General features: G+C 40.4%; 1 protein-coding gene across 1 annotated transcript in view; it reads left to right on the top strand.

Moving 5' to 3' along the window:
- Positions 1-25079, top strand: part of LOC140358188 (disintegrin and metalloproteinase domain-containing protein 11-like) — a 39013-nt gene that overhangs the window by 3911 nt on the left and 10023 nt on the right. Inside the window, exons 3-14 of the mRNA XM_072442876.1 lie at positions 3174-3250; positions 5853-5919; positions 13978-14060; positions 17178-17241; positions 17323-17383; positions 18489-18643; positions 21028-21093; positions 21194-21360; positions 22078-22162; positions 22246-22336; positions 24372-24423; positions 24977-25076. Coding sequence (XP_072298977.1) covers positions 3174-3250; positions 5853-5919; positions 13978-14060; positions 17178-17241; positions 17323-17383; positions 18489-18643; positions 21028-21093; positions 21194-21360; positions 22078-22162; positions 22246-22336; positions 24372-24423; positions 24977-25076 — 1068 coding nt within the window. The remainder of the gene's footprint in view (positions 1-3173; positions 3251-5852; positions 5920-13977; positions 14061-17177; positions 17242-17322; positions 17384-18488; positions 18644-21027; positions 21094-21193; positions 21361-22077; positions 22163-22245; positions 22337-24371; positions 24424-24976; positions 25077-25079) is intronic.

Genomic DNA, 25079 nt, shown 5'->3' with positions numbered 1-25079 from the left:
TTATTTGGTGTGTTTAGACCTGTCGTACACATAAATTAGAATTTTTCGTCAATCGAGTGGGTATTTGTGGAGAAAACGTTGAAAAATCTGTAGAAAATGACAGGAAGTGACATCACAAACATTGTACATATTTATGCATAATTTACACAATGAAACAACTTTTTTGACTCTTTAAACATCAATTCAACAAAATAAAGTCGCTCTCATATAGCTTTATTTGTCAATTTAAAAAAAAAAAAAGTGAGTTTTTACCAGTGTTTGCTGGGTAATTTCCTATTGTGATGTCACCGATTACAAACAGGAAGTGAAATTATCAACCTAAAAATGTGCTATTTTGTGATAACGTTTGATAATTTTTAGCTAAATTCAATTGCATCTCAGTTCAACGAGTGGTCCGGCCTGTGGGGGGCGCTGTCATTTTGTGTCTAAAATGGTCACGATTATTACTTTTTGGGTTCTCACGATTAAACTGTGTCACAAATAATCACGATTATCACGAGCGAGCTGGTTTTTCTACAAAGTCGTTTTGTCATTTAAGATGTTTAAAATACGTCGATAAAAGCGATCCTCGGGCGCCATCGTTTATAACTTCTCTTTCTCTCTCTTCTCTCTCTCTTCTCTCTCCCTCTCTTCTCTCTCTCTCTCTCTCTCTCTCTCTCTCTTTTCTCTCTATCTCTGTCTTTTCTCTCTCTCTTTCTCTTTTCTCTCTCTCTATCTCCCTCTCCTCTCTCTTCTCTCTCTCTTCTCTCCCCCTCTCCTCTCTCTCTTCTCTCTCCCTCTCTTCTCTCTCTCTCTTCTCTCTCTTCTCTCTTCTCTCTCTTCTCTTCTCTCGCCCTCTCTTCTCTCCCCCTCTCTTCTCTCTCCCTCTCTTCTCTCTCTCCCTCTCTTCTCTCTCTCTCCCTCTCTTCTCTCTCCCTTCTCTCTCCCTCTCTTCTCTCCCCCTCTCTTCTCTATCTTATCTTATCTTATCTTATCTTATCTCTTCTCTCTCTCTCTCTCTTCTCCCTTCTTTCTCCCTCTTTTCTCTCTTCTCTCTTCTCTCTCTCTCCCTCTCTTCTCTCTCTCTCTCTTCTCTCTCTCTCTTCTCTCTCTCTCTTCTCTCTGCCTCTCTTCTCTCTCTCTCTCTCACTCTCTCTCTCACTTTACGGACACTAAACAATGTGAGTGAGATTCACGTTCCTGCTGCTCTGATCCCGGGACCGTTCTCCATAATTCAGTGGTGTGTCGAAGTATGTCCCATTAATTATGAATAATCCTGTGTATGAATAATGCTGCGTGGCTCTGCACTCTCTCTCTCTCTCTTTCTTTCTTTCCCTCCCCTCACTTTCCTTTTCTCTCGTTTTCTTTCTCTCTATGTCTATCTTCTCCCTCTTCTCCCTATTTCCGATATTCTCTCTCCATTTTTATCTCTCTCCGTCTTTTGCCCCCGTCCTCTCTCTCTCTTTCTCTCTCTCTCTTTCTCTCTCTCTCTCTCTCTCTCTCTCTCTCTTTCCCTCTCCTTCCATTTAGTCTTTATTCCTTTCTTCTCTGTTTTTCTGTCCATCCCGTCTCTCTTTCTCTTGTTTAGTTCCTATGCTCCCTCTGCCTTTCCCCTCTTTCACTCTCTCTCTCCCTCTCTTTCTTTCCTTCCCTTCTCTTTCCTTTTCTCTCTTTTACTTTCAGTCTCTTCCTCTCTCTCTCTCTCTCTCTCTCTCTCTCTCTTTGTCTGTCTTTTCTCTCTCCTCTCCCTATTTCCGATAGTCTCTCTCCATTGTCATATTTCTATTTTTTATCAATTCATTTATTGACAAATACAAAACGAGAAACAGAACTTCTCACTTCTTCCTTTTGTATTCATAAAAAACAACAGCATTTCGCTCTGACTGGGCTGAAAAGGGCATTTTACAGACACAGCCGGAGCGAGGCGAGTCTGCAGATGACGCGATGATTCTCTGCACTTTTCTGAAGCCCGTCGTGAGGGACGTGATAAATTTAGACTCAGCTGAACGCTTTTTTGTCGCCTTTTGTTTCCTGTGACGTCGCGCGGAGCTGGAATCAGCCGACGGGAGGCTTCATTGTACGTTTTGAGAGTTTCCGGACGCGTTCGGTGTTATTTCGCGGCGTGTTCTGTGAAGACTTTGAGCTCGGACGGTATTCGCTCGCTTCGTTTGGTTTAGGTTTTGAGCTTTAGAATAAGTGACAGAAGGAACGTGTCGATCTGTGTGAAAACGATTTCTTTCAACATTCTTTCAACTCTTCAGATGATTCTCCTTTACGATCTGGTTAAAGACTTTTATACCTTTAGTTGTCCAGACTTTAAATCTTCTGAGTCTGTGCGGTTGTGTGTGAAATTTTGATCGTAATCACATGATCAAATTTGTTAAAATGCTTCGTTTACAAGTTTTGATATTGACGAGTACCGTATTTTCCAGAGTATAAGTCTCACCAGTCAAAAAATGCATATTAGAGAAGAAAAAGACATATATAAGTCGCACTGGAGTATGAAATGTGGTTGCAAGTGTGAAAATAACAAATAATATCACATATAAGTCGCTACGGAGTATAAGTAAATAGTATAAATATAAGTATAAGTCACACCCCGGCCAAAACTATGAAAAAGATGCGACTTATAGTCCGAAGTAAACCAGAGCGCAAACATCAAAACTACTTCTGTGATCAAATCTGGGACGCAGCCGTTAGCTTTTACCGTTAGCTTTTACCATTAGCTTTTACCGTTAGCTTTTACTGTTAGCTTTTACCGTTAGCTTTTACCATTAGCTTTTACCATTAGCTTTTACCGTTAGCTTTTACTGTTAGCTTTTACCGTTAGCTTTTACCGTTAGCTTAAGCGGCACAATGACACGTCGCACATACAGTACATCGAGCTTCTTTGCTTCTTCTTTACAGCTCGAAAAGGCAGCCATTCCACAGATCCGACCCGTAACTAACCCGTGACGAGCGGTAAAGTTCCGTCCTTCCTCACGTATCGACCCGAGAAAGAGTCGATCGATCCTAATGTTTCACCCGCAGCTTTTAACGGCTCGCGCGTTATATATCGATCTTGTTCATCTATTATTGACGGGGCATTGTTTCTTTTTTCAAATTCATGCTGGATTTTCTGGCTTTTGATTGGTCGCCTCGTTTCTTTGCATCGTCCTAACGTTTGTGTGTTTTTTGTGTTCTCTTTGTCGCAGCCGGTGCATTTGGCCCAGAGCAGTTTCCAGCTCCGAGCGTTCGGGCGGAGCTTCACGTTGGACCTGCAGTTGAACCAGTAAGACTTTTCTAATCAATAAACTGTGATTAAAAAACTAAGTAAAATCTGAAGAAAGTTATTCTTATTTGACAATTTACGGACAGTTTATGTTTATTACTAATCCTAAACTCGACTAATCTTAAAGTTAATCTTTAACCCTTCGGGGTCCGGAGCTTTTTGGGCCGTTTTTGGGTACCTTCAATTTTGCCCTGATATACTACATTAAGAAATGTTTACCAGACCAATGTTGGGTATCTTTTTTTTCAGCACAACCTCACCTATATGATGAGTTAGTTAGTTTTTCACTTTGACATACTATTTCAACACACTGGACCTAAACACACACAGAAAACACAAAGTCCGTCTAGAAAAATTATGTTTTTCTCCATTGTAAAACCCTCAAACATGCTCAACCAAGCGTTTAAAAAGGTTCAAACTGAACCACAAGGTGCAAATATTAACATATAAAAGTATTTTTGTGATATATACAAGCAATAAACCACTATTTACAATAAAAAGTAGGTAAATCCTCAGGCGTTTTTCTATTTGTGCTACTTCTCAAAACAGTTTCTGTCCAAAATGACACAGAGAGCCACATCACAGGCTTTGCACTTCCATGTGAGTGATGTTCAGAAGGAACTCTAAACCAGGTCTAACCCAGGACTAAACCAGGTCCAACCCAGGTCTAAACCAGGTCTAAACCAGGACTAAACCAGGTCTAAACCAGGTCCAACCCAGGTCTAAACCAGGACTAAACCAGGACTAAACCAGGTCTAAACCAGGACTAAACCAGGTCCAACCCAGGTCTAAACCAGGACTAAACCAGGTCTAAACCAGGTCTAAACCAGGTCTAACCCAGGACTAAACCAGGTCCAACCCAGGTCTAAACCAGGTCTAAACCAGGACTAAACCAGGTCTAAACCAGGTCCAACCCAGGTCTAAACCAGGGCTAAACCAGGACTAAACCAGGTCTAAACCAGGTCTAAACCAGGTCTAAACCAGGACTAAACCAGGACTAAACCAGGTCTAAACCAGGACTAAACCAGGACTAAACCAGGTCTAAACCAGGACTAAACCAGGACTAAACCAGGTCTAAACCAGGACTAAAGCAGGTCTAAACCAGGTCTAAACTTGATCAACATGAAGTGTGCCCCTCATTTTGCTTCACAACTATATTACTGACAATGAAATACTTGAAATACTAAAACTCTCCAAAACTACTCAAAAACAGTATAATTCCTCTCGTTCGTTCTTCCTCTTTGACTAATTGTCATGTGACTAATGTTTACGTTCCTCGTGTGCGTCCTGAAACGTTTTTTTCCGTTTCGTTTTATCACAAAAGACGACAAAGTAGTTGATGAGTAAGAAATGTAACGCGCGCAGAAAAGAGCGCATATTTTTCCGCAAATTTTTAATGGAATTGAAACGTTCATAACTTTGGTTTTATCTGGTGGATTCGAAAAAAACAAAAACTCAGATGTTGCTACGGGTCTCCACTTCCGTATGACGTCAACAGCCGTCTACGTTGTTTGGTTTTCATGCTACAGGGTCCTAAAGCCGACCACGTTTTCACACGCGCCGGCGCGGGCGTCGACCCCGAAGGGTTAAAGTGCCTATGACGGGTTTTTACGATTTTCTAATTTTCACTCTCTTTGGTGTATTTATACCTGTTGTACATGTAGATTATTGTTTTACACCAATCGAGCAGGTATTTGTGGAGAAAATGTTGAAAAATCTGTAGAACATTTCAGGAAGTGACATCACACCTGGCATAATGTACACATAAGAAACAACTTTTTTGATTCTCTAAACAATAATTCAACAAAATAAAGTCGCTCTCACATATTTTTATTTGTCAAATACTTTGTTTTGACTTTTTTTTCAATAGATTTTTCTTTCTTTTTCTTTCTTGTTTTCAAATTCATAAAAAAAACACATAAACACAAACATAGAGAGGGAACAAGACCAGAGGGAAAATACATCAACCAAAATGTGTCCAACCAAAAACAGAACAAAAAAAACACACAGAACCCAATGAAAACATGTCCCATTTAGTCCATTTTCAAATTGAGTCCACAAGTAATACAAACGTCCACCCTAAATAAAGGTTATGAATAAATAAAAAGATAAAACAAGTGTTTTCATTTAATAACGCCATTGTCTTTGTTATTACTAAAAATCTCTTTGTGTGTTTTGGAGTTTGCAAAGTCCAGATAATGATTGATTAATGATCAAATACAACCAAATATCATCAAAATAGTAATACAAATATTTTATCTTAATTTATTACCAATTAGTTGATTAGACGTTAAATTATAACCTTATTATGGAGATTTTTCTGTTTCATTTATTTTTAATCAGCTCTTTTGACGTCTTTTTAATATGTTATCAATATTATTTTTTCTTTTTTTAATTTCCTTTTTCTTTTTTTTCCACTTTTTTTTCACTTATTTCCCACCTCCACTTTAGTCGTTTTTCTAAGTTTTCAATGTGACTTGACCTGAAATGCACCGAATCCAAAAGTGTTGCTGTGGATTTAGCACATTTCGCCTTGACTTATCCCCCTCTTTCTTTCTTTCTTTCTTTCTTTCTTTCTCTCTCTCTCTCTCTCTGGCTGCAGCCACCTCCTGTCGTCTGAATATGTGGAGCGGCACTTCCACCAGGACGGCAGACCCTCTCAGTCGGCGGTAAGGCTGTGAGCGTGGGCCGGCGTATTAATGAGCCCAAGGCATTTGGACATTCGGTGGGAAGAGTTAATGAGCCGAGAAGAAGAAGAAGAAGAAGAAGAAGAAGACGACGAGCTAAACCCTTTCAGATCTGGTCGCTGGTTTGACGCTCGTTTCGCTAAAGTTTCCCGCCAATTAATTGATTGGGAACGTCGCGCGGAACGGGGCGAACACTCTTTTCGGCGTCTGTCCCGTCTGATCTTTTGGCCCGCTCCCTTATAAATCCCTGCTACAACCTATAAACAAAATGATTCATCCCATAAATTGGACTAAGATAAGATAAGATAAGATAAGATATTCCTTTATTGTCCCACATGGGGAAATTTCATTGGTGCAACGCAGGTAGATACAGAGGTAGATACAGAAGAACAGATCACTTATAGGAAGTCTGAAAAACACTTTCAGTAGAAGATCTCCTATAAATAAATAAAAACTCCCATAGACAAATAAATAAATAAATACATAAATACATAAATACCATTGCATGTGATCACGACAGTAATTGCACATGAATATGTGTCACGACAGCACATAGATTGCACATGAATTTCACAGTAATTGCACATATGACAGAGTTGCACATCAGTATTAGGTTAGGTCAGTATTGCGAGTGTTCAGTACTAACAGTTTTTGTTATAAAGTCTGACAGCAGCAGGAAGGAAAGACCTGTGAAACCTTTCCTTCACACATCAAGGGAGGATCAGTCTCTCACTAAGCTGCTCTCCAGAGAGGACAGAGTGTCCTGCAGGGGGCGACACTCATGGTCCAGCATAGATGTGAATCTAGCCAGGACCCTCCTGTCCCCCACCTCCTGCACCGAGTCCAGAGCACAACCCAGGACGGAGCTGGACTTCTTGATGACTTTGTCCAGCTTCTTCCTCTCCCTCTCTGTGATGCTGCTGCTCCAGCAGACCACACCGTACAGGAGCTGATGCCACCACAGAGTCGTAGAAGGTCTTCAGGAGTGGCCCTGTCACTCCAAAAGACCCGAGTCTCCTCAGGAGGTAGAGCCGACTCTGGCTCTTCCTGTACAGTGAGTCTGTGTTATGAGTCCAGTCCAGTTTGTGGTTCAGATGAACACCCAGGTACTTGTATGAGTCCACTCTCTCAATGTCCCTTCCCTGGATGTTCACTGGTGAGGGGGCAGTGGGTTGGCGTCTGCGGAAATCCACCACCATCTCTTTGGTCTTCCCCGCGTTGATGAGGAGGTGGTTCCGCTGACACCAGTCCACAAAGTCCTGGTCCACAAAGTAAACAATTACAAATAGACAACGCTACTCGTTCCATTTCGTACCGTCGTAATCGGTCATGCTAATTTCTCTGCCGCCGCAAATCTGATCTCCTTAGCGGCTTCTTGGTTCAGAACTATATTCACTTTGGTTTGTCGTCGACGGAGACGTATTGTGCAAAAATAAGAGCGTTTAATCACGTTATAATAGTTTCCACTCGTTTTTTCCATTCATAGCACGTGAAACGGCGTCGTCGGTGACAGGCGGTTACGCACAAACGACTCAAAAGGAAAAGCATAATAAATATAATGATAAGACCAAAGAAACGCGAGGGGAAGCGAGGCGCGACGCCAAAAAGAGCTCTCGAAACCGTTAAAATGTCTCTAATCCAACCGCATCGTTGACCCGAAATGCACTCGAAAGGTCACGAGAGTGCGAAAGTTCACGCCAGAACGAATCGTGGAAACGTGCCAAGAAACTGCGCAAAAAAAAAGCAGAATACGCGGATCGGTTGCTCAAAAAACGCTTGCAATACAGTAATGAACAATCTTAATAAACTAAGGCACAGTCAACCGATTAATCGACTGCGCAGCGCTTCCGGCTCGACTGCGTTTAGTGGCGTACAAGAAGGTCGGTGGATGAAACGTGGCTCATGAGTTAGAGCTTTGGTTTTTGCCGTTCCGTGCGCTGCTGTGATGTAATGTTTGATTATGTGTGCGTCTCATCTTTGCACTGTTGTCTATTTTGGGAAAGTGCGTTGTGCGCTCTTTGTGGCAAAAGTAAGCTGCAGTTTTCTGTGTCGCGGTTCTTCTGCGCTGGCCGTGGTAACGTGAGAGAAAAGGTGGAACTGCAGAGGAAAAGAGCAAGCGACGAAGCTGTAGTAGGAGTATTTGTATCATAGACTTTTTGTTTGGTTGTAGTTAAGGCTGCGATCATTTCCAGCAAATCTAAACTTTTAGTTTAGTTAGGCCTGGATTAGACCTAGTTTAGACCTGGATTAGACCTTGTTTAGACCTGGTTTAGACCTAGTTTAGACCTCGTTGAGACCTAGTTTAGACCTAGTTTAGACCTGGTTTGGACGTGGTTTAGTCCTAGTTTAGACCTGGTTTAGTCTGAGTTTAGACCTGGTTGAGACCTAGTTTAGACCTGGTTTAGACCTCGTTGAGACCAGGTTTAGACCTCGTTGAGACCTGGTTTAGACCTCGTTGAGACCTAGTTTAGACCTCGTTGAGACCTAGTTGAGACCTGGTTTAGACCTCGTTGAGACCTGGTTTAGACCTCGTTGAGACCTAGTTTAGACCTCGTTGAGACCTAGTTGAGACCTGGTTTAGACCTGGTTTAGACCTGGTTTAGACCTGGTTTAGTCCTAGTTTAGACCTGGTTTAGACCTAGTTTAGACCTGGTTTGGTCCTAGATTGACCTAGTTGAGACCTGGTTTAGTCCTAGTTTAGACCTGGTTTAGACCTAGTTTAGACCTGGTTTGGTCCTAGATTGACCTAGTTTAGACCTGGTTTAGACCTAGTTTAGACCTTGTTTAGACCTAGTTTAGACCTAGTTTAGACCTGGTTTAGTCCTAGTTTAGACTTGGTTTAGACCTGGTTTAGTCCTAGTTTCGACCTAGTTTAGACCTTATTATTCATGTCACATTATAGAAAATAAAAACCTCAATGCAAAGTGATTTTTAATCTCGCTGTTTATGTCGACTTTATTGTTAATGAAGTTAGATTTTGTAAATCTGGTCAAAGAATATGAACACAACATGTGAATTAAAGTAAAAAGGACTTGCGGTGCCAAATATATCAAACAATCCTAAAGTTTTGACGTCAAAAATTATCATCTCGATATTTTTGGGGATTATTTCGATGACGACGGACGATTCAATCCACGTGTATTGTCCTTTTTAGGGCTGAAATATCACATAAAATACAATAACACTCATTCTATTGTATTATTACTTTATTATTCTCATTTTCTAAAAAGATAACACGGATTAAAGTTAAAAAATGTATTCTCAAACGGTTTATCAATAGCTCCTTTTACAGACAATACATTCTGTGATAAAATATCCAAAGCTCCAATATTTTTCTTTTTTAAAATATATTCATCCCCCACTTTTAATCGTAGCATGACCTTTTAACATCGGTTGTGATTCGAGGCTGAGGCGCAGGAACGTGGATGTCCAGAGGAGGCGATGTTGGTGATGGGTAAAGAACACTTACACGTGCCACCCACCAGCGCCACTCCAGCGTCTCTCCTCCCTCGTCTCACCATAACGACCCCCCCCCCCCCCCCCCCCCCCCCCCGTCCGGTCCGCCCACCCGCCCGTCCGTCCATCCTCGAGCGCTCGACCAATCGCGCGGCTGTTCCCGTAGCAACCTGGCGTCGTCGGGAATGAAAGGTGTAGGGAAGAGCGGGAAGGTGGGATGGTGAGGGTCAATGTGTAAAGAGAAGTCATGCAAACACCAAAATGACTCTAAATGACGGCTTTAAAGTTATTTCACGTAGTTATTGTAGAACCCGAGTCACGATAATCACTGCATATATCGATTTATCGTTCGATTATTGAAGACGGAAGTGTATTTCTTGGGGCTCGGTATGATTTGTGTGTGGATTTTAGGTAAGGAACGGCTCATTCTGATATGAATTCATTGCAGTTCATGCATTTTATGAGGGTTAATTACGGTTAAATGTAATTATCCTCGCTTTAGGGGTGTCGTGCCAGTGGCGTAAAGTACTTTCAGTGTCATGGTTTGCAACAAAACGACCTCACACTTGGAATGTTGTTATTGTGACCTAGAACAAAGAGGGCGGCGCACAGTGGGTTTAGCGCTCGCCCGTCCGGTCCGGGTAAATACTCTTGTGGACACTTGACTTTGCCCACGTACGTCCTAGATGAGGATAAAAAGGTCCTTTAAAAACCTGAACAATCGTTGCGTAACTGCTAATTGCTAAATCCAAAAAGATCAATGTAAAACTTCAGCCGTTGTTTCATTGAACGATTGAGTGTTGATGTGTGTTTGAAGACGGGACTTTCACTGGGAGAAGCTCATTGTCATCCAAAAACGTCTTGTATTTTTATTATGTTCATTGTGTCTATTATGTTCATTATGTTTAGTATGTTTATAGTATGTACATTATGTGTTTTATGTCCATTATTGTGTGTATTTTTAGGCCCGAGCACCACAAGCTGGGGAGAGGAAAAATTTGTTTTCGTATCGGAATATTTTTTTTTCTTCGTCTTCTTCTTTCTTCCTTCTCGAGACAAACCCCCTCTATTTTTCACCCAGCAAAAAGTTATGAAAATTTGCACACCTCAAAAAAACTCCTGAAATTTAGTGAACCTCATCTTCAGGAGTGGAAGATGAGCTGTCACATTTTTTATTGTAAGTGTTATGGTCTGTGTGCGTAAAAGCCCTACATTTTGCCAAGAATTAAAAAAAAGAAAAAAAAGAATATATTTTGAATGGGGACCACAAAATGTAGTTCTTCCAAAATGTATCACATTTTGCACAAACATCTATTTTGGCATGTCAATCAAAAAAGCCAATGAGACCCATGTCATATTTGTTAATAATGCCCCTATTTGTAAAGCTAAGGGGCGAAGGCGAGACAGTGCCATGGATTTGGCAGAAGGTGCACATGTATTTTTTATGATGTCTGGGTACTTTTAGGTATAAGTGTTGTGTGGCTTAGTGTTTTGGCCGTGTGTTGTATTGAAGCCGCTCACAGCATCAGACTGTGGAGACGGCAGATTGTAGCTCAGTCGGAGACGGGCTTCACCTGAAGAGCAGTCTCCTCCTTTCCCCTCCCCTTCTTCCCTCTCTCTCCTCCCTCTTTCCTCTCCTCCTTCCTCTCTCTCTCCCCTCCCCTCCTCTCTCCCCTCTCAGTGGGACCAGCCCTGTGGATCTGGGCCAGTGCGTCATGGCTGATCTCACTCTCACATTTCCATTCAAAGCACTAAGGTGTCCTCTGTCGGGGGGCGCAGGGTCGAGCCCCGGTTCCACACGCGTCCGTCTCCTTGTTTTATCACCTCCCCCGCGGGTCATCTGCACCGCCCCGACCTCTGGGGGAGGCGTGAATCCGGTGTGAGGAAGGGATGACGGGAGGAGACACTCTCGCAATGTTGAAATGACAAAAGAGAAGCCATTCAAATGTAAACTGAACATTAGAGCGACAAATACAATATGTGATGAATAAATAACAGAATGAAACACTAGTAGTTGTTAGTTTGTACCTATAACGAGTCATATATGTTATTTATTCGGCTCAAATCTTATCATAGAATAGAAAAATAACAAAAAGTCTAGAAAAATGTACGAGAAATACTGTCCCCCAAAAAAGTACTGTTCAGTTAACCAATTACTGAACGATAAGTCGATATAGTAATTATTGTGGAATGTGGTCTAATTAGGGCTGCACAATATATCGCAGTGGAATGAAAATCGCAATTTAAAATAGACAAAGTTATGATTTATTTATAGGTTTTAGATCGTCGTCTGCAAACAACAAAGCATCTCATCTTTTAACGTAAATCCTCGTTCAAATGTAGTAAAGATTATGAATGATTTAGATTTTTCACTATAGTTGGAGTCCTTCATCGTGCAGTAGATTCAAGGTTTTTTACTCAATCTCTCAGACTCAATATTATTTTTGTTACTATTTTCTAAAGTCAATTATTAGCAACAGAAATAATAATTGGTTTTATCTTTTTTTTACTTTAAAAAGAAAAGAAAATTAGAACATAGAACAACCAAAACAACAGCACACAACAACAACAATAGAAAAAAACTAATAAAAAACGGATAAAATAGATTCATAAAAGTGAAAAATAAGGGAGTGGCTTCCAACAAAAAGAAAGAAGAAGAATTGGAGCATATTAAGTTCAGGATAACTGTTTTTCAAAATTAGTCTTTTTTTTTTAATAATCATTGGGTTTTATGAAGGATTTATACTATTTTGTTTGCAGGAAAATGCATTTGACTTTTGAAAACTTTAAAGAATAAACTGCAAACCTCCAATTACTTTTTTAAATAGCACTTCACAGTTTTTTTTTTAAATTTCACTTTTTAAATAAATTAACGGCATATTCATTTCAGAGTGGATTCAGCGTATGTATAATTAAGGCTCTAAACGTCCCGCATTAAGAGGGTCAGCAGGGGTCATAATTCATCCTCTCTGGACAAGATAAATGAACCAAAAAGAACATTCTGTAATTCATATTTTAATGGTTATGATCAAGGTGCACTTTGATGAAATGTGTCCTCTACCCGTCCTTCCATGTTGTTCATCTGGACCGTCGTCATCAGGAGCAGTTACGAGTATGAAGGATTTGCTGTACATATTATTATTGCAGTTCTTAAGCGTTTAATGCATGTATTGAATACTTCTGACAACGTGTATTTTATTCAGGAGCTGCTGCTTATGAATGTTTACGACGCAATAGTTTGTGGTTAAAAAGTCAACAGCGTGCGACTGGTTTTTGTCGTCGAATGAGTAGTTTTCTTAGTTTTTTCTTTGCTGTGGCTGTAGTTTAGTTTGTACTAGAGACGTTTGTTACTTAGTGTGTGGTGTTGTTGTTGTGGTGATGGAGGGAAGTAATAAAGTACAAAGGTAAATGTACTGTAGAAGTAGAATTCTTAGGTACCAGTGCTTTAGCATATAAAAGTGGATACTTTTGTACTTTGACGTCACTGCATGTACTATCACTACATGGGTTTATTTTGAGCGCGTTCATAGTTTGAGTTGACTTTTTGACTCTGAGCAGACAAAAATGTAGATATCAAAATAGCTAAATATGCTTAAAAAAAAACAAAAAACTTAAAAGGTAAACACAAAATAAATGAGTAAAATATATATAATATATTTAAAAAATATATATATTATAATTATATGAGTGTATCTTTAAAAAAAATAAAAACAGCTAGAAACATTAAGAAATTAATTCAGTGATGTTAATTACAGCGCAATGTTTTTGTTTTAATCAAGATCACAACTTTTGACCTGTTCTTAGATCCCATAATCTTTTCCTCTCAAACTTTACTCTCAAAGTACATATTCAGACGAGCACTCCAATATTTTACTTAAAGGTTGAATGGACGATTTTTTTGGCCCGAATTTGAGTCTTATTTCCTCGTGGCATGGACTTCCGATTAGTCCTGCCACGTATAAATCATAAAACGCACCTACTGCTCACCTGCAGCCGCGTCTGCTCGTCCCAATGAGAGCAGCACGGTTCCGCGTGTCTAAGCGCATTGATCTATCGTAATATAGTTCCCTCAGTGTACGGGACAAAATGAAGACGGAGAAAGACTGTTCGAGTTGACTCATAAAAGACGGAAATCTACGGGAGACGAGAGATGTGATGCGATCCGTCGCACTAATAAACAAACGCACGTGTGTGTTGTATCAGTCCACACGGGGGAGTGCGCACTTCTGCCTGAGTTCTCAAATCGCCGAAAAATCGCCCATTGCGCCTTTAAGTAGATATATTCATGTCACACGTTTACTTTTACTGGCGCAATTATTTTGCGTCTGTGCCTTTACTAAAGTCCTTAGTACTTCTTCCACCACTGGCCCTGGTTTGTGTAGTCGTTCAATCACTCAATCGGTCAGTGGTTCCTTCTTTCCTTCCTTCCTTCCTTCCTCCCTCCCTCCCTCCCTCCCTTCATTCATTGGCTTGAACAGCACAAACGTGACGGCCTCAAGTTCATCCATCCTTTTTACGCACCGTTTCATCGTTGTATAAAACGTTTACGCACCTCACGTTGTGTTTTATTTGTGTTTATTCCAGGGAGGAGAGCACTGCTATTACCAAGGCCGGCTACGAGACTCACCGGGATCCTGGGCCGCTCTCTCCACGTGTCACGGCCTTTGGTAAGACGCCTCGTTTACTGCGCCATGTTTAAAGACACGCCGCGTAACCTTCCCCAGTGTCTGCCACCCAAACGCTCGTCTCCATGGAGATGTCAACCCTTTCGCCTGGAAAGGGTGAATCTCCTGTGTGAACCCACAAATGCACTGATGATTACCGTATTTCTGGACTATAAATCGCACTGGAGTATAAGTCCCATTCTTTTGGAAATGTATTTGATAAAATTCAAGACCAAGAACAGATATTTCCTCTTGAAATGCAATTTAAAATTAAAGCCGCAAGCGGCATCCAACGGCCCTCGCGGGCCGCCGGCCTTCCGACTCTGCGCTTTCGACTTGATAAAGATGGCGCCCTTATTGTGTGTTGAATAAAAAAAGAACTTGACAGACGGCGACACGTTGGACATGGCCAATCCAGTGCAAATGAACACAAGTGTCAGTCAAATTTACTGCGCCGCCGCACAGAGACCGTAGCACTTGGAATAAAAATATGGATAAATGTGAACATTTCAGAGATTTCGCTGTTTTCCCATTTCTGACATATATTTGCGGGTCCGCCACACAGAGACCGTAGCACTTAGAATCAAAATATGGATAACTTTTGATGCCCCGCTTGTGTAGATGATATTCTCCAAATATGAACTTGATCGGACAATCGCCCTAGGAGGAGTTCGTTAAAGTGTGAAGCGTAAAAATGTGGTGATTTGAGCAATTCTATGATTTTCCCATAAGGATAACATGGGATGTTTCTGTCATCGCTACGGTTACGCCGTACAAAATATGACTTTGGCTCTCATACTTTTGTGATCAGGATGGCAAATTAGAATTTTGTTCAAAATATCATGTCATTTGGAAAAACTCTATTGTTTATAGGCCACTCTGAAGGCCAAATAGTCAGAATTCTGGGAAACGTTTGCGGCTCCGTCGCACAGAGACCGTAAAAGCTATCCTTAAAATTTGGATAACTTTAGATGCCCCACTTGTCTAGAGGACGTACACCGATTTTGAGGTCGGTGGGCAAAACGCACTAGGAGGACTTCGTTAAAGTGTAAAACATAAAAATGTGGATATTCGAGAGATTTAGCGGTTTTCCCATAGGGATAACATGGGAGGTTTATGTCATCGCTACGACTACGCCGTAAAAATTAAGGCATTTGTCTGATTGGCTTTTTTGATCGCGACGCCAAAATAGAATTTTGGGTAAAGTTTAGAAAATTTTGGTAAAACTAATTTTTGACCTTCAATGTTAATTTAAAGGTCACTCTGTAGGGGGCGCTATCGCGGCCATTTCAATTTTGTCATCATAAACTGGTCCAAACTAGAAAGTTTAACAACTGATTCAAATTTGGTCCTAATCGGACTCGTTTTGATCAAATGGGAGCAATTTTTAGATCTGCAATATTCCAAAATAAGTTGTCCAACTAGACCGTAAAAAGGTATCTCAAAAAATTGGATAACTTTAGATGCCCCACTTGTCCAGAGGACGTACGCCGATTTTGAAGTCGGTGGGCAAAACGCCCTAGGAGGAGTTCGTCAAAGTTTGACGTGAACAAAATGGCTAACACAGCGTGTTTTCATTTTCAAAGGAAGATGGTGGCCATAGGGTAAGTCTGGGGGCGTGGCCACAATAATATTTTTTTTTTGTCCTCACAAGAGGAATGCGTGTCCCGAATTTCGTAGCTCTACGCCAAAGTTGACCTCGGGGCGTCTTCCATAGGCGCAATGTATTTTGACTTTTGTCGGTGGCGCTGTCGCGCCATTTTTTAACGCAAAAAAAAATGGCCCAGAAAAAACAAAATTTTTCGCCGATTCTGAATTTTGGGCAAAGTTTGGTGAGTTTTTGAGCATGTTCAGGGGGTCAAATTAGAGATCAAAGCGCTGAAGAAGAACAAGAAAAATAATAAAAATAATAATATTTTTAGCAAAAACAATATAGCCGTTTTTTCTATAACAACAAATTATACATCGTTTGAAAGCTCTAAGCCTTCCCCATGCCGCCATGGGGTGGAATCATCATTACGAGCGCTTACGCGCTCGTCACTCCCTATTTCGTCGGGATGCCCCGCCCACTCCCCATAGACTTCCATTGATTTGAGCAGAAACAAGCATGGCCCATGCCTGCGGCATGGATTCTCGCGTACGGGACGATGCCAGGAGGGTTTTTGGAGGAATGCAGCGCTTCGCGCTGCTGTTGTCAACAATTTGTGAATGGGCTACGCCCATTCACAAATTGTTGACTATTTCTGTCATAGCAGGAGTAAGTATGCATGATCCATGCCTTCGGCATGGGCTAGTTCACTGTACTTGCCAGGGGCGACAATGAGTGAATGGGCTACGCCCATTCACTCATTGTTGACTTTTTCTGTCATAGCAGGAGTAAGTATGCATGATCCATGCCTTCGGCATGGGCTAGTTCACTGTACTTGCCAGGGGCGACGGGGTACCAAACATGCGCCTTCGGCAGCGTTGCGGGAGCAATAGGCCCTCCGCCCTGCTGGGGCTCGGGCCTAATAATAACAGATTAGAGAACATGGTGAATAGGTGTACGTATGCTAACGCTAACACCTTCAGCTACATGAGGCACAGACAGAACTGTGGTAAGTGTCTGGTATGTTAACGTAACATATTAACAGTTATTCAGATAACTATAGCATAAAGAACATGCTAACAAGTTTACCAAAGCATCAGTATTACCCCAAATCACTAAATCCATTGAATTCTTCTTCCTCTGTGTCACTTCTAAACAACTCCACAAACTCTGGAGGTAGAGGAAGTGCAGATTCTTCTTCTGCGTCGCTTGGAGCCTAGAGTTCCCTCTTGTGGTTGTCAGAGTGAAAATAACAAATAATATCACATTCAAGTCGCTCTGGAGTATAAGTCGCACCCCGGCCAAAACTATGAAAAAATATTTTTCTGGCCACTTATAGTCCGCAAAATATGGTACACATGTTTTTGATCGATCTAAATGTTTCTTCGCACTGCGAAATTTAACCGAGCTATCGCCATGGAGACAAGCAGGTGACGCCACGACGACCAGGTACAAGTCGGGGATGTGGAGAGGCGACTCGGTCAGAATTCGTTCCGTCAGAATCGTTAAAATACGTTTGAATGTTTCGACAGTGGCATGTTTTCCGACGGCTTCTTCTCGTACGGGATCGAGCCTGTGCAGAACGGGAGTGTCCAGGTAAATTAATTTAATTTATATTTAACGTTTTACATTTATTCTTGTTTTTTACGATTATATTTTATGGATTCTTCCTCGTAGGTAGATGGCGCTCACTTAATTCGCCGCATGCCTGACATCAGACTCACTCCGCACTGTACAGGTTTGTACACTTTAAACATAGAGCGTTTGGAATCATTTGAATATGCATATTTATGACATCAATAAAGTTGTATATTATCATTTTAATTGTTGTTAATAAGTTAAATCATCACTTTTAGGATAGAATAAGAATACATAAGTATTCGCAGGACCATAATTTGCAGAATTACTGCTACTAGTATATTTGTACTGCGCAATTTGTACAAAATGTGAAACTTCACTCATTAAAATGCAGGAAATACTACCTTGACAAGCCTTTGACAAATAATTAGTAGTAATCATAGTATTTGTAGTTATAGTTCTAGTCGTTGTAGAAGTTATAGTAGTATTAGTATTGTGCATTATAATAGCTGTAATTGGAATAAAAGTAACAAAGTAATACAATTTGTAGTAGCTGGTAAATATAGTACAGTAGTTGTTTGCAGTAGTGGTAATAAACTGTAGTACTGGTAGTCATAGTAGTTATAGTGGTTATAGAAATCATAGTAGTAATAGTATTGCTAATAATAATAGCTGTAATAGTGATAATATTAGTGATACAATTTGTAGTAGTTGGTGTAGCAGTAATAGTACTGTGAAATATAGGATAGTAGTTGTTTGTAGTAGTGGTAATAAACTGTAGTAGTCATAGTATTTGTAGTTATAGTAGTAGTAGTAATGCTACAGTCATAGTAGTAATGTATTGCTAATAATAATAGCTGTTATTGGAAGGTTGTAATATTAGTAATACAATTTGTAGTAGTTTGTTTGTGGTAGTAAACTATATTAGTCATAGTAGTAGTAGTAGTAGTAGTAGTAGTAGTAGTAGTAGTAGTAGTAGTAGCAGTAGTAGTAGTAGTAGTAGGAGTAGTAGTAGTAGATGAAGAAGTTGAAGAAGTCATTTACTGGTAGTAATAGTATTAGTTATAGTTTTTGTTGTAGTTGTATATAAATAATATTTCTAATAATAATATAATAATATATTTCTTCTGTTATATTGGGACAAACTAAAAGGAGGATGAAGCTGCTTTAGTGAGGGGGGACAGTTGCTAAGGGGGGGACGGTTGCTAAGTAAACTCACTCGCCACCGCCGTGTGATCGAGCTCTTTTCCGTGCGCTGTGCCCAGACTGTGCGGAGGACAGTGGGCGGGAGAGCGGAGGAGGTGACGCCGCCCGGGAGCCGCCCGGGCCGAGGAGGCGGGTCAAGCGCTACATCCGCCGACCCTCTGTCCAGACCGAGACCAAATACATCGAGCTCATGGTGGTCAACGACAACGAGATGGTGAGGGGGCAACGCCGACATTTCACCTCGAATTCACAAACAAGATCTGCAGCCAACACTCGGCCGCGGCGTGTTTTGAGTGTTAAACGCCTTTAAATAAGATTAAAAAACATATTTATTCATAAACTGGACTAAATGAGACTCTGTCTGCGCCTTTGTTTTGTTTTTTCATTATTTTTTTAAATCTTTATGTATCTTTTATTAGGCCCGAGCGCCACAAGCTGGGGAGAGGCCTATTAATCTCGTAAGGCCGTGCGAAGCACGGCTGCGAAAGTGCGCACATAGTGCGCACGAAATCGAACGCGAAGCGCTCGCCCACTTCCAAACACTCACTAACGCACTCCTTCACTCACGCACGCCCCGTGCAGACTAATTAGTAGTAGGAAAATGGAACATTACCGTTGGAAACGGGTAATGTTGTAAACGGGCTTCATTGAAGCGGTCGTCATCCCAATGAAGGGTTAGTGCTTTATCCCCATATAAAGCACTCATTTGCGCTAAGTAGCTCACAAATTCGTTCCCCATCTCTTGCATGTTCCGTGCATATAAGCATGTAATGCAAAAATTGAACATTATTACTGTATAGAGGGCCAAAAACACAAAGTGGGCGGAGCCCACTCAAAATTAACGAAAATGTATAGTTTATGATATTTGAAAAATGGGAAACATTGTTTTCGCATCGGAATATTATTCTTTCTTTCTTTCTTTCTTCTCGGGACCAACCCCCCTATTTTTCACCCAGTGAACATTGACGAAAAGTCACAAAAATTTGCACACCTCTAAAAATCGTGCCTCTCTACATTCTGGCCATTTCCCTTTTCTAAAATAAAAAGAAATTGGCGCGTCAGCGCCCCCAAATATACCAAAAATGCATTGAGAGATAGGAAATGACCCAAAAAAAATCTGATCGTAGAATCATGAAATTTGGCGCAGAGGTAGATGGTGACAAGAGTAAAAAAGTAATAAATATTATTACGGCAACGCCGTCCACCCAACCAAATGTCGGCCATATTGGTTCAAAAATGGCTAAGCATAACTCGGGAGTTTTTCCAAACGTACTTTTACGAACTCCTCCCTGGGCGTTGGCCCTAAAAAGCTGAAATTTGGTGAAAATGCTACTGAGGAGTGGGACATCAAAAGTTATTCAAATTACATTGATCCCTGTCACGGTCTCTGTGCGGCGAAGCCACAAACTGTAGCTAGAATTTCAGAAATCTCCCAAATTTTACATTTCTGCCGTTTGCGCAGATAAAGTCCGAATTGCGTTAAATTACAGTCAGTATTTAAACTCTTTGCCCTAAACCTACTTGAAGTGAAATTAATTAATTTGGCGCCACAGCGCCCCCTACAGATTTTATATGGAGGTTAAATGTTTAGATTTGCGAAATTATCTGAAATTTGACACAAAACTCAATTTTGGCATCTTCATCAAAAAAGTCAATGAGACCCATGTCATAATTGTTACGGCTTTGCTGTAGCGATGACCGAAACCTCCCATGTTATTCCAATGGGGAAATCGCCAGAACATGTTTACACTTTAGACTTTCACAAACTCCTCCCAGGGCTTTAGCCCCATTAACCTGAAATTTGGTGAGACTCATCTTCAGGACCATCAAAAGTTATCCACATTTTTATTCAAAGAGTCACGGTGTCTTGCCGCACATTTTGCCAAGAATTCAAAATAAAATTGCTTTTTGATGGTAAAACAAAGGGGAGAAGATGTGACAGCGTCACTGATTCAGCAGTAGGCGTAATAAAAGGACAATTGGGGCGCGTTAGCCACGCCCCCTCCTCTTGCGGCGTGGCGGCGGTGTGGCGGCGGCGTGGCGAGGGCCGATCATTGCCACTTGCGGCTATATTTTTTATTTATTTTTAATCTGGGTTTTTCTTTAATAAAAAAAAAATAATTATGTTTTTATTTTTATGAAGAAAACTGTCAATTGAATCAAAATGCCGTCACAAAACCATTGTTTATCTTGAATATTGATTATATTTTGTATATTTTGTTGTTATTCTGTTGCTGCTCTTTTTGTATTTTGTCGTCTGTGGGACAATTCAAAGTTATGAATCTTAAAATTAAAGTATACAGTAAAATAAAATTGTCTCTACGGTAGTAAAGTATTATTACAGTTGATTTCAGAAGTAAAGTTCCACTGAGACAAAATTTGAAAAATGTCTACTTGGCAAGTGAGCAGCCGTTTTAGTGTTAAGTTTGTTTAAAATGTGATTTGTGGTTGATTAATTAATGTAAAAGGACAAACTACGCTAAACGCTAAACACGGCACAGATTAATTTGCATTTACAAAGAACAATCACATAACATAATTCACATACAACTCTCATCACTCGCTGACTGTGGGTATTTTTATGTCTTTTTGTTCCAGTTCGTGAAGTTAAAAAACAGCCAAACAAAGAACTTTGCCAAAGCGATCGTCAACATGGCCGACGCGGTAAGTGTGTCGCACCGTTAGCGCGTCGTAGCGTCGCACCGTTAGCGTGTCGTAGCGTGGCATTCGCCGCCGCCGCTGATGGTCTCGCTCGGGTCCGCAGATCTTCAAGGAGCAGCTCAACACCCGGATCGTGCTGGTCGCCATGGAGACGTGGACCTCCAAAGACCTGGTGCCCGTGGTGGAGGACCCTCTGGTGACGCTGCAGAACTTCATGAAGTACCGGCGGGACAACCTTCGCGAGCAGTGCGACGCCGTGCACCTTTTATCGTGAGTGCATCCGCTTTGATTTGGTTTTGACTCAGATGATGTCATTTTCGTGGGTTCCACAAGGCAAACAAAGACAAAAATATAAGATAATATTCATGTTTGTTTGCCAGGAAAGGACTATCTTGAAAACCACTAGTTCAATATTATTTTTTATCCCAAAACAATTTAGCAACAAATGAGGCTGCAAATACTTTTTTATTTTATTCTCGCAAATATTTATTTTATTTAGCAAATATTTTTTATTTCATAGTCAGCAAATGCTTTTTTAATTTATTTACCAAATACTTTTTTTTTTTCGCAAATACTTTTAACATTTTATTTAGCAAATGCTTTTTTTTATTTTATTTAGCAAATACCTTTTTAATTTTATATAATTGAACATTGTATTGAACATTGAAACAGTTTAACCCAAAAAAAGCTTGACAAACCCGGAGTGAAGTCTTCTAAACGGAGAATATGTACAAATAAAGTGTATTATTGATAAAAATCTGAAATTATTTATTCCTTTTTGACATTTTGATTTAATACTGTCACTGTCTTTGTTATAAAAAGGTCTTTTGTCGTGTCATTTAGCGTCTGAATAGTGCAGCAATGATCAAAATACGACTACAATTATTGATGAATGGGTTAATCATTACAGCCCCATTTTTTTACTGGCTAAAACTAATCCCCCACAGAGAATAAAGCTCCTGAGCACAGCTTGTGTCTTTTGTGCAGCGGGCGAACGTTCCACAGCAGCAGGAGCGGGACGGCCTTCACCGGAGGGATCTGCTCCGTGACCAAAGGGGGCGGCGTCAATGAGGTGAGGGCGCGGCTTGCGGTGACGTCACGCGTTAGCTAAAGGCCGAAAAAACGTTTGACTTGAGTTTTCGGGTTTGTTCGCAGTTTGGGAGCGTCGGCGCCATGGCCATCACGCTTTGCCAAAGCCTGGGGCAAAACATCGGGATGAGTTGGAACAATCTGCGCAGCTCGGCAGGTAAAGATCGGCCGTTTGTGGATTAGAAAGAGCTTTGGTTTCAACAGTTTGAACCCAATTCAAATGTACTCATAAAGCACTCCAAAGACAACGTTTGGCAAAGTACTGTGCGTGCCAATTACACTGTGTAGAGAAAAAAGAAGAAGAGAATATTAGAATTATTCATGATTATCGACACCACAGCCAAACAGTGAAGACACATTAATTCGATTTTTATTTTATTCAGTGTCCAGTACATTACGACGCTTCTAGTTTGTGTCCAGTTTCAAGAAATCTAACTTTCTGAATGAAAAAGTAAAGTTGAGGTGATTTACATTTGGACTCGACTTTAAATTGGACACATTTAACCAACTTTGGACCAATTGGGATATCAATTTGGAGTTGTAATGTCTTATTTTCATTTAGATTTGTTTTTTTGTTTATGTTCTTGTGATTTTTATGTTTTACTTTTTATTTTTTAATCAGATTTTGTCGTTTTTCTCTCTCGTCATGTTGTGTTCTGTTTTTCTTCTTAAATGTTTTTACATTTACAAACATTTTAATAAAATTGAAAAATTAAAAAAAATAAAGTTAACATAAACAGAGATAAAAGGACATTTAATACTGTATTTATTTACAGACTGACGTGAAATAGAAGCTCAATTTGGCCGTTAAAACTCTCACAATCATAATTTTGTCCGCTCTTACACTTAGTGACACTCAAAACTGACTAATATTGACATTCTTCCAGTTATTTTTTAAGATAAGATAAGATAAGATATTCCTTTATTGTCCACACATGGGGAAATTTCATTGTTGCAACGCAGGCAGATACAGAGGAAAAGGACAGATAACTTATAGGAAGTTTAAAAAACACTCTTAATTGAAGAACAAATCTCCTATAGACAGAACCTCTTTTTTATTAATCTTCTTTCGTTTAAACGCGTTATTGGTGGCAGGTTACTATAGACTTACTCGGTTTGGTCCCAGGCTTGCAATTCAGTCCCTCATGCATTCAAAAATGGCCAATATTCAAAGTAATATACACTTTAAATATACAAAAATGTATATTTAAAGTGGCAGAGGCAGTGATGGTAAAAGCGGGATGGCGAGGTGTGAGTCCCGCTGTTTACAACGCCCCGCCCCCGTCCCGTCGAGCTCTTCTCTGTAATTAGACTCGTACCCATCGGTCACCTGCTTCCTGCGGTTAGAGCGAGCCGTCACCAGGACAATGGGCCCGTGATGAACGCCGAGGACGATCCGGGACCGTAATTCACAGACTGGGACGCTCTCCAGCAGCTCGTAAAGAAGTCCGTGTGGTCATAAATCTGACAGACATACTCCTCCTGGCCGGTGACAACTGCGTTCCTCGTGTACTTATTAGTCGTGTTAAAGCTTGGTTTGATTTATTGGCGTTGGAGAAAGGCCAGGCAATGATACTGGTTCAGAGTCGGTCTCAGAGTCGTCCCATCGTCCCGAATCTGGCTCTTTATGGAACAAAAATATTTAGCTTTACGCCTTTTTACACAGCTAAAGCTTACAAGGGAACAAGTTTATCCTCATTGTCATAACTAGGTGGCTAATGTTGCACACGTATAATTATTTTAAATAAAAAACAGAACAGAAAAAACTAGACAAAAACCAAGAAAACAGTGAGTTATTTAGATGGGAGAGCGAGATGGAGCCTCTCTCCTCTGTGAGCGGGGTTAAGTCTAAAAGCATCAATTGGAGAATATTTATGTGAGAAAATTCATTTTATGTATTAATTTTATTCTAGTTTTATGTATTAATTTTATTTTGTTTATTTAATTTATTTTGTTTATTTAATTTAAATGTATTTTATGTATTTTATTCATTTTATTCATTTTATTCATTTTATTCATTTTATTCATTTTATTCATTTTATTCATTTATTTATTTATTTATTTATAATTATTTTAATTATTTTTTTTATTATTTTTTATTCATTTAATACATTTTTATCTAATTTTACTTAATTTCGATTTTTTTTCTTTCTGCATCTTATGTGTGATAACGGTGGTGTCTCTGCTCACAGGCGACTGCAGGTGTCCCGATGCCTGGCTGGGCTGCATCATGGAGGACACAGGGTAGGACCAGGTTAAACTCACACCACAAAGACCGTGTTTGTGCCAGAGAGTGGGGGCGGGGAACGTGTCGGGCGGGGCTAAAACTAAAGATCATCTCGCCAATCGATTAATCTTGTGATGTTTATTTTAGTTTAGAATGCAAAAAGTCACGTGAATATGAGATTTTGACTCACATTTACCCAAATAGAGCTGAAGTGAAGCTGCTAGAGGACATTATAGTTACAGATTTTAAAAGAAAAGACACAGTTTCGTGTAATTTTCACGTAAATACAGCTTTGTCAGAGTCACGAAACCTCTATCTCTTTTTGGAGACTTTGTTAAGACCACTTACTAAATTATTTCAACAAACGATTAGTTACGATTCATCAAATAGCGTCACAAATCACTTCTGACCTTACATTGTGGCCATAAGAATTCCTTGTAAATCTACGTCCGTGCAAGAAACAATGACATCATGCATTAATTAGCGATGACGCAGTAGAGATGGATCCAGATGGTATTCCTCCTGCTTCGTGAGACCCGTGGTATTCATAGTTTTCTGCCTTTGACGCAGCTACAATCTGCCCAGAAAGTTTTCTCGCTGCAGCGTTGACGAGTACGTCCAGTTCTTGCTCCAGGGAGGTGGGAGCTGCCTCTTCAACAAGCCCAACAAGGTG

Source organism: Eucyclogobius newberryi, unplaced genomic scaffold (assembly GCF_026437365.1).
Source record: "Eucyclogobius newberryi isolate DKJ021-1_F unplaced genomic scaffold, fEucNew1.0.hap1 SCAF_13, whole genome shotgun sequence".
Classification (NCBI taxonomy): Eukaryota; Metazoa; Chordata; class Actinopteri; order Gobiiformes; family Gobiidae; genus Eucyclogobius; species Eucyclogobius newberryi.
Note: the sequence above shows the minus strand (reverse complement) of the source record. Positions and strands in the feature narration are given on the sequence as shown.